The sequence below is a fragment of the Microcebus murinus genome, chromosome 24 (genome assembly GCF_040939455.1).
Source record: "Microcebus murinus isolate Inina chromosome 24, M.murinus_Inina_mat1.0, whole genome shotgun sequence".
Classification (NCBI taxonomy): domain Eukaryota; kingdom Metazoa; phylum Chordata; class Mammalia; order Primates; family Cheirogaleidae; genus Microcebus; species Microcebus murinus.
In genome coordinates this window covers 25,302,766-25,316,167 of record NC_134127.1, presented here as the reverse complement: position 1 = coordinate 25,316,167, position 13,402 = coordinate 25,302,766, and the positions used below count along the sequence as shown (strand labels likewise).

The window sequence follows — 13,402 nt, the reverse complement described above, 5'->3', positions numbered from 1 at the left end:
CCGACCATGTGGGGGTCTGCGGCCTGGGGCAGGGCTGTGCAGGGGCCACTGTAGGTAGCAGGGCTCAGCGTGGAAAGCGTTGTATTAGTGAGTGGTGTGCAGGGAGCCGTCCAGGGAGGCCAGGACGGGCCCTGCTTGGGGAGAAGCTTTGTGCTCGGGCTGAGTAGGAGTCTGCCCAGGAGCCAGGGCTGGGACAGGCGTTCCAGGCAGAACAATCGTGAGCAAAGGGCACGTTGTGTTTGAGCTGGGATGGAAGCTCAATCATTTTTCTGCCCACAGGGAAAACAGGTTCCCATCAGGGCCACCTCTCGCTATGTGGGGTGATGGTGACTCAGCCTGAGAAAGGGGGTGGAGCACAGAGCTGAGTGCCCTGACCCCTCCCGCCCCCCCCAGGGGAGAGCGGCTGGTGTCTGGCACCTGTGGCTTCTCAGAAGAGGCAGGCCCCCAGCTCAGTAACCCCTGCCCCACCCGTCGCCTGAGGCCCAGGTGACACCTGCAGAGCCAGGCCACCCTGGCCACAGGTGAGCCAGCAGTCCAGAGCCAGTGTCACCCTTGGGTCAGCCGGCTAGGCAGAGGCCCTCGTGGTTTGTCAGGTCAGAATCCTGAGAAACAAATCCCCACCGGGCCTGGAACTCCTGTGAGCGGAAATGAACCCCTGCAGATCGGGTGGGGAGGGGCGCAGGGACTCGGACATCTGATTAATTGGAAGCACTTTTCGGTTTTAATCCCTGACGCTGAGAATGCTTCTCAGCGCACACTACACTGCCCTGCCGCGTCCGTCCTGGGTACCTGGCGCGTGTGTCTGCTGGCGGCTCTTGGAGAACACGGGGCACCTGTGGGTCCGTGCTGCACTTTTGGGGGGCTCTGTCGCCACTGGGTGCTTGTGGGGGGTGGATAAAAGGTGCAGCTGCTCTCTGAGCTCTGGAGGGTAAATTGCTTTTGTTTGTTTTCATAAGGAGGAACAAAAAATATTCCCATTAATCAAGGATGCCTCTTGTTAGTTTTGGGTTCATTTGAGATACTATTGCTTCTGGGAGCAGAGACTTTTGCTTCTAAATAAGTTTGCATTCTCCATGGCCCCCCTCTGGAGTGGGGATGAGGGAAGGAATCTCCTGTGCATAAACTGGCAGGGGCTTCCCTAGAGCTTATCCTGGTTATCCTTCACACAGACAGGTGCCGGTCCCCTCCTGAAAACAACCTGGGGAGCTTTTAAAACCCCCAAAGCCTTGGCCATGCCCCAGACTGATCAAATGGACGTCTGGGGGTGACACCAGGCATCGTAAGGCTCCCATATGCTCCAGTGTGCAGCCTGGGCTGGGAACCACTGCCGGGGAACTGGGGTCATGCTCATTCTCTAGCCAGGCCACTGTGAGAGGTGCTGGCCGCAAGGAGGAAGGTGGCCAGCCTGAGGAGCAGCGTGGGTGACGTGCAGAGCCTGCTCGGGAGGAGGCAGCAGAGTAGTCATGTCAGGATGGATTTGGCTGCCAGAGGCTGTCCTAACCAGGTAAAGAGAGTGCTGGCATTTTACATTATATTAATAACTCTCTACACTTGCAGAATATTTCCCGCTCTCTGACCATTGCTATGAGCACCAGAGGTGAGTGACCGTGGCAATAATGACAAGAGTGAGACTTGGCACTGATCAAAAGCTCCCCATGTGCCAGGTGCTCGGCATGCATCACTCACCTCTTCTAACGGTCACTCCCCTGCCCGGACCCCCGTTTTCCAGCAGAGGGAACGGGCTCAGAGGGGGGGACGCAGCAGCAAGTGAGAAAGCTGGAATTGGAACCCCGGCCTCCCTGGTCGCATTGCTGGTGCTCTGCTCCGCCCTGACACCAGACAGCGTCCTCGACAGGCAGCCGATTGTGCTATTTGACTCCTAAAAATGTAAATTCACAAAGATGTCAGCAGACCCAGTGGGGACGGGGACAGAGAGAGACCCAGGATTGAACAAGAGAGTTCAGCCTCACTGCACCATCTCTGGGTCTTACAACAAAACTGCAATTCCCCTGATTGTCTCCGTTTTACAGACGAGTAAACTAAGGCCCATAAGAGTCAGGCAAGCTGCCTGGGGTGATCTGACCTGGATGTGGCAGAGCCAGGGCTTGAACTCAGTAAGGTCCCTTGTTACAGCGAATATTCTGACCCCTTTGCTCTGGGGTGGGACTTGTGGTTTAGAATTCCCAACAAGCTCTAAGGGGATGCTATGTTGCTGCTCTTCCGGCCACAGGTTGAGTATAAAGGAATGAAAGGCGACAAGTCCAGGGCCAGGGGACCAAGAGGGACCTCAGGGACAGACACAGGGATCCTCGAGCTAGAGCTGTGAGCCCTGTCTCTGCTATAACCGCCTGTGTGGCTTGGGGCTGCGACAGCGAGTGGACCTCAGTGAATGAACTCACAGCGTCCCAAACCGGGTAGTCCAAGGACCACTTCGTTCATTCAGGAGATGCGTCTCGGAGGCCCAGAGCAGCCCAGATGCAGGCCGGCCGGCCGTCAGAACACGCACTTCCTCCTGCTGCAGGGATTAGACAGTAACAAAGGCAACTTGTGAACTGTTTGGATTGAAAGCAGAGAGCTCAGCATTTGGACAACAAACACATTCTTAAGTCTCAGTAAAAATGTTAAACGTAATGCCATTCCTAATCTGTCATCCGTTAACTCATTGAAGGCGTTTTCAAAAATTAACTTATTTTTTAGCCGGATGAAAGTGGTTTGCATGATCTGTGCTGTGTTTTCAGCCTGGAGTCAAGTTTCCTCAACCCCTGAGCAGGCGCTCCACGCTGATTTGTTAGCCTCAAGTGCAAACGTGGTCTTTGCTTCTTATGCGGACAAGGAAACAAGATTGGAAATCTGTAACTCCGTCAGTCCTGTGGGTGTTTTCCCTACACGAAGTCAAGCACCCAATTTGATGGGGGTTTTGACGTCAGGGGGTGGCAGGCCCTAACTGTCCAGCGGCTCTGCCAGAGCCAGGAGCACAGCCAGGCAGGTGGCTGTCAGCGCCCCTCAGTCACAGGCAGCTTCGTCTCATGCTCCGGCGTTTTCAAGACCAGCTACCAGGCAGAGAGGGACTGCCCGCCCTCGGCTCATTTCTAAGGCAAGGAAGGCCCCTAACAGCTCCCTAGGGGGTCAGCTCTCCCGCTCTGCTTTCAAGGAAATGACAATTGTACCTGACGCCCCCCAGGGACCCTCAAGCAGGTTGGATTTTCCTACAGGCTAAGGCCTTGGGGATACAGGAAGGTGGAAATCCTCAGAGCCTGTCCCTGCGACAACTCCTCCAGCTAAGGAGGCCCGACCTTCGCCCTGGAGTGGATTTAGAGAATGTGTCATCATCTGGCTGTGGCCTCTGCATGAGGCGGCTTTGGGCCACCTGACTCCTCCAGGCTAAGATCCAATCTCACTGTTGCCGGGACACCAACTCAGGGCTGAACGAAGAGGCCATTGTGCAACGCTGCTGGCTCCATGTGCAACGCTGCTGGCTCCATGTGCAACGCTGCTGGCTCCATGTGCAACGCTGCTGGCTCCATGTGCAACGCTGCTGGCTCCATGTGCAACGCTGCTGGCTCCATGTGCAACGCTGCTGGCTCCATGTGCAACGCTGCTGGCTCCATGTGCAACGCTGCTGGCTCCATGTGCAACGCTGCTGGCTCCAGGCTGCCCAGGTCGGAAAGGAGACAGCCTCCAGCTTTCTACCTTCCAGCCGGCCTCCATAGGTGGCCAGGTGGGCTGGGGTAGGTGGCTGTGGCCGTGGTGCTTCAGGAAGGGAGTGAGCTAGGAGGGCCTTGACCCAGAGCTGTGGGTTCTCTTCTCTCCAGCTGGGTCTGGAATTCAGAACATTTCACAGGCGCCTCGCACTGGGCCAGCGGTCAGGGTCAGCCAGCCGACTCCCTGGCCTGGGTCTGGAGCCTCAGCGCTCAGGAAAGGCACCTGCCTTCCTGTCTTCTCTCTTCCGTCACACCCAGAAGTTCCCTCTGCCAACCTGGAGGATAATGAAAAGGGACGAGAAGGTCTTCCGCTTGGCGTGTGCGGTGCCAGACCTGAAAACCAAACATTCCGGATTCCTGGTGGGCTGGCTTTGTGCCGAGAAACCTGGGTGCCTACAGAGACTCTTCCTTTGGTTTCACGCAGGTGTTTGATCCCTGCAGACGGAGCCCCCAGGAAGGTGTTTATGGTTGTTAGAAAAAGGGGAAAGAAACCTGACCAGTTTTAATGACTTAGGGCTTGCCAGTGGCAGGAGGCCTGTAGACCAGGACCCAGCCCCACAGCAGGGCTGGCCGCAGCTGCTCCTGTCAAGCCAGGAGTCCTCTCCCAGTTAACCCTCTCTTGCCCATGCTGCCTGCTTGGCAAGTGCATGACTCGTGTCCAGGCACAGCCCTCTGAGGCCAGTGTCATCCATATCTACAGAGTGGTGTGGCCAGGTGACAGGTCAGACTCACCAGGCACCTTCTGATGGGGACAGAGGTGAGAAATGTGGGGATACAGCCATGTCAGTACCTCCCATGGAGGGAGCATTCTGTGGTTCCCAAAGGTCTTTCCATACGGCATCCTGTGCAAAGGCTTGGGAGCATTGGCTATTCCTGCTTTGCAGAACGAGCCTCGGAAAGATGATAGGCCTCAGGGACAGAGAGGTTAAGGGACTTGCCCAAGATCATGTGAAGGATGTGGCAAAACCCTGGCATAAACCCACATCACTGGCCTGGCCTGTAGATCCAGATCTCTTCTTCCCTTTGTTCCAGGCACATCAGACGTTTGAGTTGGCAGGGCCAGGAGCTGTCAGAAAGCCTGTGTTTAAACCCTGCTGATTTCAGACTGGGACGCTTGTAAAAGTCACAGCCAGAGGCTAGAAGAGCCTCCTAATAGCCCTTCAGCAGGGGCTGGGCAGCTGTTTCCTGATGAGGATAATAACTCAGGGCCATCTAGCAAGCTGGTACTGGCTGGGCTGGAATTTGGTTCGCAGGAGAACTTCTCATCCAGGCATGTGTTTGCCCAGGGCTAAGTCTTCTCAGCGTAGCTTGGGGCTTTCAGCCTGCCGCACCAGCAGCCTTCAGGAGGAAGACTCCTGTTCCATTCATCTGGGCAGACTCTGCCCTCTTAGGGGTTATTAAAGAATTTGTAAACAAAGGTACCAGCAAAGGAAATACACCAGACCTCAGTGATCTTTATTTCTGGGTGGTAACATTATTCTTTCGACTTTTCTGTAGTTTCCAAAATTTCTAAAATAGGCATAAATTATGTATAATGAAGATGGGAAAAAATTATAAAAATAAAAGACCAAAGAAAGAAGAGTGCAAGTATCTCACCAATGTAATTGGTACATACTCTTCACCATGCAGTCTACTGATTTTTTTTAAAAAAAGCATAGGCTCTCCTAGAACGAGGTAAAAACCAGACCCAGTCTCCAGAAGGCCCCGCTCCACGTGCCAGCTGATGAGGCAGGCCCTGCTCCCGGCAGCTGCAGCCGATCGGAGTCGGAGGCCCTGCCTCTCTCTCTCTCTGCACTGTCTTGGCTTGTCAGGGAGAAGGAAGGGAGAAGACGACTCCTGGTGGCTGTGCCCCGCCGGGGTGACATCACGTAGACCATCCTGGGGCTGAACAAGGCAGGCCGAGGCATTCTAACCCAGTCCCCGCTCCATTCAGTGGGACCAGGACTGAGTCCCACGAGTGCCTGGGCTCTGGTGTGGGGTGTGGCGGGGCTGTCTCTGAGGAGGTGACAGACACACGAACACGGTGGCATGCGTGACAAGGGCTATCCGAGCGGTGCAATAAGCATAGCTGTGAAATGCTCCGTGGAGCTGAGGCCACACTGAGCGGTGGCTGTGCCAGGTGCGGTGGGCGATGAAATTAACCAGAGGGAAACATACACACCCTCACTTCCCCCGCAGGCAGGGCCTCGCCTGTAAGCGGAATTGCTGTTACGCTTCTCCTTATTTCTCGTTCACATTTTTCTGTAATAATCAAAACCCAGTTGCTCTGAGGGACACCCTCCCAGTTATAATAACCACACACCAAGGTACCCGGCAGTGACCTTCGGGTGGGGCAGCCAGGGAATTTGCTGAAAGCCCAGATCTCTCCCAGCCCTCCATGGAAATTCAGATTCCTCAAATCTGGGAGGCGCTGGGAGGTTAATAAGTACCCACAGGTGATTCTAATACCACTGGCCCATTAACTGGCCCCAGGAGGAGTGGAAAAAGTATAAAATTGGTAATTAGATGAGAGGTCAAGTCCAATCCTACCACATCCTAGTTGTGTGACTTTAGGAAAACCAATGAACTAATCCTCAATTTTGTCCTGGTAAAATGGGGACAGTAAACCCCACCCTGGCAGGGCATTGTGGAGGGAGGATGGGGAGGAGGGCGAGCAGCTTTAGGGCCCTGCACACTTGCCGGGCTCCTGGAACGGTGGGGAGCCCCAGTGTTTTCGGAGGCCAAGGAAGGAGGATCACTTGAGTCCAGGAGTTCGAGGCTGCAGTGAGCTGTGATCACGCCACTGCACTCCAGCCGGGGCAGCAGGGGCAGGAGCCAGGCACAGAGGAGCCGTAGGGCTGGTCCTGCCTGCCTGCTGGGCTGACCCAGGGAATGGTGGCCTTGGACCTTTCCTCCTACCCACACCCGCAGGGCCCCCGAGGCCAGGGCTGCAGAGATGCGACGCCATGCCTGCGGCCTCCCTGTGCCAGGAGAGTCAGCTCAGCCCTGTCCCTTGGGCCTGCGCCTGCCGGAGTAGAAACTTCCCAGAACCAGCTCCAGCCTCCGCCCGGGGACCCGGCTTCCCCTGGAAATCAATCCACAAACTCAGTTCAGTTTCTAGGGGTGTTAGAATTTTTTTTTCACATTTCCCCGGAACCTCAAGCTGCCACGCAGCAGCACGCTGAGCGACACCTGCTTTCTCTTCCCCCCGGCGACCGTCTGCCTCCTCCTCAGAGGCCAGCGCCAAGATCAGATGCTTCCACTCTCCTCAGCCTCCTCAGCGGACAGCCCCACGCCGCACTGACCAGACAATAAGCCAGCCTCTGAGTGAGCAACACAGGTAAGGAGACGGGTTGCGAAGATGGTCTCCGAGGTGCAAGAAGGAAGTCTTACTTCCAAGTCATGGGACCGTGGAGCCTGTTCTGGACCTTCCCTTGCAGCTGAGAAAATAAATGGCCTGGACTTTATACTGGTCTCTTCTCGGCATCACACTGTCTGCAGCTACGAGGCTGGGACAGGAGAGAGAAGACCCAGTACTGCAGCGCTGTCCTTTCGTATGTGGCTTATGTCACTGCACGTGACGTCCTCAAGGTCCATCCACGGTGTGGCATGGGGCACGATCTCCTTCCTTTCTGAGGCTGAATAACCCTCCACTGTATGGACAGACCACACTGTGTCATCCGCTCGTCCGTCCAAGGACACTGGGTGGCTTCCACCTGTTGGCGACTGTGAGTAACACCACTGTGCACATGGGTGTGCAAATGCCTGCTCCAGTCCTAGTTTTGGGGACACACTGGAGTCAGCACCTCTCCCGACTCCCCAGGAAAAGCAGCAGATGACACAAGGCACAGCTCAGGAGCTCTGAGTTTCCTCGTTCTCCTGGGTTTGGGCCCCTACCACACCCTTGCTTCTCCCTCCCCTTTCAGCGCATTTAATTACTGTGTTTAGTTACTTAATCCTGCCCTCGGGCTTCACCTGCTACCTTAGAAACAGTCCAGCTCTCTGAAGAACATTCTTGTCTGCCCCCCAAAACAGACACTGTTGGTCACAAGCACAGCTGTTTCGAAGGGGCTCGTTGTCCCACACTCTTTACGTCTTCACGCCCGGTGGGGACACCCCCCTCACCACCATGCACTGGCAAGCCCTGGCTGGTGACATCTCTCTGCCTTTCCCCAAGTCCTGAGCCCTAATTATGGGGTTGCTGGAATGACTGGCTGCACCTCTGAGAATCCAGCCAGTGCCTTTGTTCCCAGTCACGTCCCCCAGCGGAGCCTTTGCCAGGGACCGCGTTAAACCCACACCGAGAGCTCAACCACTAGGGCCAGGTCCTAGCGCCAGCGTCGCAGGCTCTGTAATGAGGGGTTAGCGCTGGGGCGCTACTTTCTGTGCCCCAGCCTGGGGAGAAAGGCCTTACACAGTGGGGACCTTCTCACCTTATTTGGCCAGTACTGTTCATATTTTCGGGCAGGTTCTGTGTTGTTTCACTCACCACAGTCCTTGGAAGAGGTCTGCCCCTTTTTCTGCAGATGAGGGGGCGGAAGGAGCAAGAGGGACTTGCCCAAAGCCACCCAGCGAGCGAGGACTGGAGTTCAGGTTCTCACCAGGGCTGTGAACTTCCTCCTCTGCTGCCTCTGGGCCCCACTCGCCGCTGGTGCACAGGAGCCAGGGGGAGGCCACCACCATTCACAGGCCGGCTGGCCCTGTGCACCCAGCTCCTTCACTTCTCTGAGCCGGGTTCCTCTTCTGGAAAACAGACCGTGCCCACCTCTAGAGTGGGGGGAGGATGCAGTGAGACCACGCATGTAAGATACGTCAAGTGGCGTATGGCAGCCACCAGGGCTGTGTTGCCATCGCTGCCTCTGAGGGGTCCCTTGGCAGAGCTTGGTGGCCAGAGAAGACAGGAGGGGGCTCCAGCCCCAGCCAGCCCTGCTCTCTGGCCATGCTGCAGCCCCGCCCTCCCAGCAGCTCCATTCTCCTGATTCCTGCGCACAGGTTCCGAGAGACACGTTCACTACAGACTTCTAAAGAGATTAACGTATCAAAGAGCTGCTTAGCCGTTCCATCCTGGAGGGTGTTAAGCCAAGAGAAATCAGCCAGTCACAAAAAGACAAATACTGTATGATTGCACTTGTACAAGGTCCCTGCATCCGTCCAACTCGCAGAGATAGGAGGTAGAAGGGGGGATGCCGGGGGCTGGGAGGAGGGAAGGGGGCTAGTGTCTAGTGGGTGCAGAGCTCAGTTTGGGAAGATGACCTCTTGGGTTCTGGAGTGGATGGTGGTGACGGGTGCACAGCAATGGGAACGCAGTGACTGCCACCCCGCTGCGTCCTTAAAAGTGATCACGAGGGTCAATTTTACGTTATGCAGATGCTACCACCATTTTTAAAAACTCTGGGAAAAAAGAAAAATAAAGCCTCTTAGCCATTGCTCAGGTTTCTTCGGAGGCTGTGAGAACTCGTGTGAGTTTGGTTTGATCACAGAGTTACCTCTTAATCGGGGCTCCAGTTAGTATTTAAGGTGTAAAGTCACCCTTGCATATACTGTTTTGCAAGCCCACCCTCATGTGTCACCCTGCCGTCTGTGTCTCTCTACCTCCTCCTCGAGCTGGCAAAGGGCTGGTGCTTCCAGACGGACCCCCACGTGGTTCTTTAGGACCCCTGCCCGCGGGTCTGTCCCCGAGCTCACGCCCCTCCCCTGCTTTGCAGACGGAGATGCGGCTGCAGGACCAGCAGCTGGCCAGACAGCTCATGCGCCTGCGCGGAGACATCAGCAAGCTGAAGATCGAGCACACCTGCCGCCTGCACCGGAGGATGCTCAACGACGCCACCTACGAGCTGGAGGAGCGGGACGAGCTGGCCGACCTCTTCTGCGACTCGCCCCTGGCCTCCTCCTTCAGCCTCTCCACGCCCCTCAAGCTCATTGGCGTCACCAAGATGAACATCAACTCCCGGAGGTTCTCTCTGTGCTGAGAGGCCCTGGAGGCAGGGGGTCTGGGAGAAGCCCGGCCCAGTTGCCCCAGCGGGTCTCCCAGGGGCCGGGCTTCCTGCGGCTGAGGGCTGGGGGCCTCAGGACCTGTGGGGCGGTGCTCCTGGGGACCCCGGTGTGGTCCCAGTGCTCCTGGACTGGCCCCCGTTTCACGCCCAAAGAGCTCTGCCTGCAGAAGGGCCGCTCCAACCAGACGTCAAGGAGAACCTGGTGCCCAGCGTGACCCGTCCCTTGACGGCCCACATTCCTGTTTCCTGGAGTCACTGGTGCTATGAACTGGGCTTCCCAAAGGTGGGGGGGGGGGACCCAAAGCTGTCATTCTTGCAGAAGGCTCCCCCTGCAAGGGCCCTGGAGAGATGAGACACGCCAGACGTGCCCATCTCCCAGGCTGTCACTGTCCTCTAAGTACAGGCTGGAGTTCACCCTCAGTAGGGGACTCAGCAGACTTGAAAGGAACCCACCGGGAAAGGGAAATCAAAAGGAATGACAGAGTGGTGCTTGGGGACCCAGGCCCCACAGCTGCAGCCAGTGCCCGGGAGAGCCTGCAGTCCGGCTGCGGTTGGTTTTGCACCCAGCACAACCGGCCGAGTGCACCATCATCCCCAGGTGTGCCGGGGGTGGAGCCAGCACAGGTGCCCCATTGCCTTCCCTGGCCACGTGCACCAGCCACACCCTCCAAAGGGCCCCTTCGCTGCCCCAACAGCCCCAGGGAGCCTGCCCAGGACACCGCTGGTGACTGGACCAGGCAGGTCCTGGCCGGGTTTCCCAGGAAATCCTCCTGGAGGGGGCGCCACGGAGGCCTCCCGGTGGGTTCTGATGGCATCTATCACCTATGTCACCTTATTGCCCCTCCCCCGACAGACAATCTGGGGAGCCCAGAGCCTGTCCTGAGTCTCCTCTGAGACTCTGTGCCTGACCTAACCACTAGTTTTCACCGAGTAAGACTGTTACTAGTGTGTCGCTACCGTGTTAATGACTGTTTGGGCTTTGTCGAATGGGGAAGCCAGTTGGGTAGGTGGGGCGGGTGCAGTTTAGGGTTTGATTTAAGAGTTTCTCCCTATGGAGTGTGAGGGTCCGAGCGCCAAGGCCTGGGTGGGTTAGAGAGTCAGCCTGGGCGACTCACCCCGCCCGGTGGCCTCCTCCCAGCCCGGCAGAGTCCTCAGACCAGAAGTCCTTTGACCTGCGATGTCACCTAGCTGAGCCCTCTCCCGGATAAAGGAGCAAAGTGAAGCCTGGGGAAGGAGAGTGGCTTCTCCAGGTTGCACGGCGCTCGGTGGCTGTGGATATTGGCGTGCGGAGCAGTTGTGAGTGACGCCTAGACAGGCCATGCACCCGTGCCAAACCCCAAAGGCGGCCCGAGGCTTTGCCAAACCCACACACTGCCTATGTCTCTATGCCGGCCTCACTCGCACCCCCCCTCCCGCTTTGCAAGTCGGGATGCAATTCAGGCAACGGCAGGGCGGGGCCTGGACAGTGGGCCCACGGGGACCCGTGGTCTAGGCACGGTGTCCAGCTGCTCTGTGTATCTGTCTTGTCTCCTTCCTGCATAATCTCAGCGGAGCTGGGTCCACACACACCGTGAGCTACACAGGGACAGGGCGCTCTTCCTTAGTGGACTGAGAGGGGAAGATGCAAGCGAATGGTCCCTTGCAGACAGGAAGGAACTTGGTCTCTTCCTTGTAATTTCAAAAAGCCAGAGGGTCTGTGCTTCCTTCGAAGAAGGTGGAGCAGCGTAGCCAGGGTTTTGCATCCACCCTCCTCTGTGCACTGAGGCCTAGAGGACCTAGCAGCACTGTCCTGCTCAGAGCTCTGCCGCGCTCGGCCCGGGCCCTGACAGCCCTCCCTCTCCTGCCGGCCCTTCCGGAAGAGCCCCGGGCCGGCCCCCACGCACCCACCCCCCCACACGGCAGAGAACACACCTTAAACACCCTCGAACCTAGGCAGGAAAGCCCATCCCACGGTCTGAAAAAATGCCAGACTGAGCTTTTCTTTTTGCTTTTTAGAAATCAGTCATTACAGCAACAGAAACAACTGGATTCGACCGGAGCTGGAGGTTTTGTTGCGTGTGCTCGGTCCAGTGGAGCCGGGCGTGCCCGAGCCATTCAGCTGCTCAGGAACCCACGCCCGCTCACCTGGCTCTCTACGAGGGGGCCAAGGGCACGACACGTTTTGGGATAGGTTGTGTGTCTATTTTGCCCAATTTCATCCCAAAAGAATTTTATCAGGGGATGAGGAGGAGCAGGAGAAGGGGTGAGCAGGGAAGCGAGTGGAGGGAAGGCACTGAGTTTCCCAAGCACCGTCCAGTGTCCCCAGCTCCCTCCCGGTCCGCAGCGAGCGCAGCTGCCCTGTGACGTCCCTGCTCTGCGGGGCCTGGGGCAGCAGCAGGGCGGGCCTGGCCTCCCCGCCACCTCCCTCCACGTGTACGCAGTGCTGCTGCCAGTTCTACCCACTATCCCTCCGTCTCCCCGAGTGCCCAGGCCTCCCGGGGGGAACACGTGGAAATCCCCACTGGCGCCGTCTCATGTGGTCACATCTCCTGCCCTGGCGGGCTCAGGAGCTGTCACAGAGGCCTGAGGGCCTGGGCAGGCTCCCCCTGGCCTGGCCGAGCCCGAGACACCCACCCGTAGCAATACCAAGTGCTATTACGTGCATAATTGATGGACAGTTTATACTTTTATTTTTTATGATTATTTGTTTCTATATTGCTGTTAGAAAAAGTGAAATAAAAAATACTTCGAGAGACGATGTCCATCCAAAGAAGAGAAAGTGACTTCCTTCTAGCCTGTCCCTGTCTCACGGCACACGCAGGGCCAAGCACCCCATTGAATGAAAGGATGGTGGATGGATGGATGGATGGATGGATGGATGGATGGATGGATGGATGGATGGATGGTTGGATGAATGATTTTTGCAGCCAGAGTGGAGGTTTCAGATGGGCTAGTTTTAAATGCCCTGTTCACAGGCTCAAAGCAAACAGCTGCAGAGACAGCTAGGGGTCTCCGAGGGAAATTTGATTCAGGAAGAAGAACCTCACAAGTGTTTGCTCGTATATCATTTCTTTGAGGATCAACACTCGAGGTGGTGGATATGCTAATTGCTCTGATTTGATCATTATACACTGACTGTATCAAAACATCACTGTGTATCCATAAACATGTACAATTATGATGTGTCAGCTTAAAAAGAAGAAGAAAAGGAAGATGAAAGTGTTTGAGGGCGCTGGAAAGTAGTCACCTGCCACCCGCTGCAGGAGGGAGATTGGTGTGAACATCTGCACCTGCAGGGACCTCGCCAGGAAAGAAGCTGTAAGACGCCGGCAGCCTGTGGGGCGCAGCGTTTTCCTGAACCTTGTGTTGAGCAGGGAGCCGCCAGGAGCTGGGAGCTCCGTGCAGGGAGGACTGAAGCCCTAGGGAAGGGGTTTTTGCCCAAAACAGCCAGAGTCCCGTGGGAAATCTGAGTGAGAGATGACAACGCCGACACCTGGTGCCCCTCCAGGAGATGCCCTGCCCAGGTGGGCTCACCTCTGCGCCCCCACCCACTGCACTCGGGGCCTCCCCGTGGGGCTAGAGTGGGACTGACGCCACTCCTCCCTGTCCCGTCTGTACCAGTAGTCGGTGCGGTCAGGAAAGTGGAGCCGTCTTAGCATTCCAGGAAGGGAAGGGCCTGGTTGGGGGACCCAGGGGCCTCCAGGACCAGTGGGGAGGGCGGGGCAGGGAGTGTCCGGTGATTCACAGAGC

General features: G+C 56.8%; 1 protein-coding gene across 1 annotated transcript in view; it reads left to right on the top strand.

The window, feature by feature from the left end:
- The window catches only part of FAM167A (family with sequence similarity 167 member A), a 33,530-nt gene extending 21,119 nt beyond the window's left edge, over positions 1-12,411 (top strand). Inside the window, exon 4 of the mRNA XM_012752970.2 lies at positions 9,386-12,411. Within this exon, the coding sequence (XP_012608424.1) occupies positions 9,386-9,649 (264 nt within the window). The 3' untranslated portion in view covers positions 9,650-12,411. The remainder of the gene's footprint in view (positions 1-9,385) is intronic.
- The last annotated feature ends 991 nt before the right edge of the window (positions 12,412-13,402 follow it).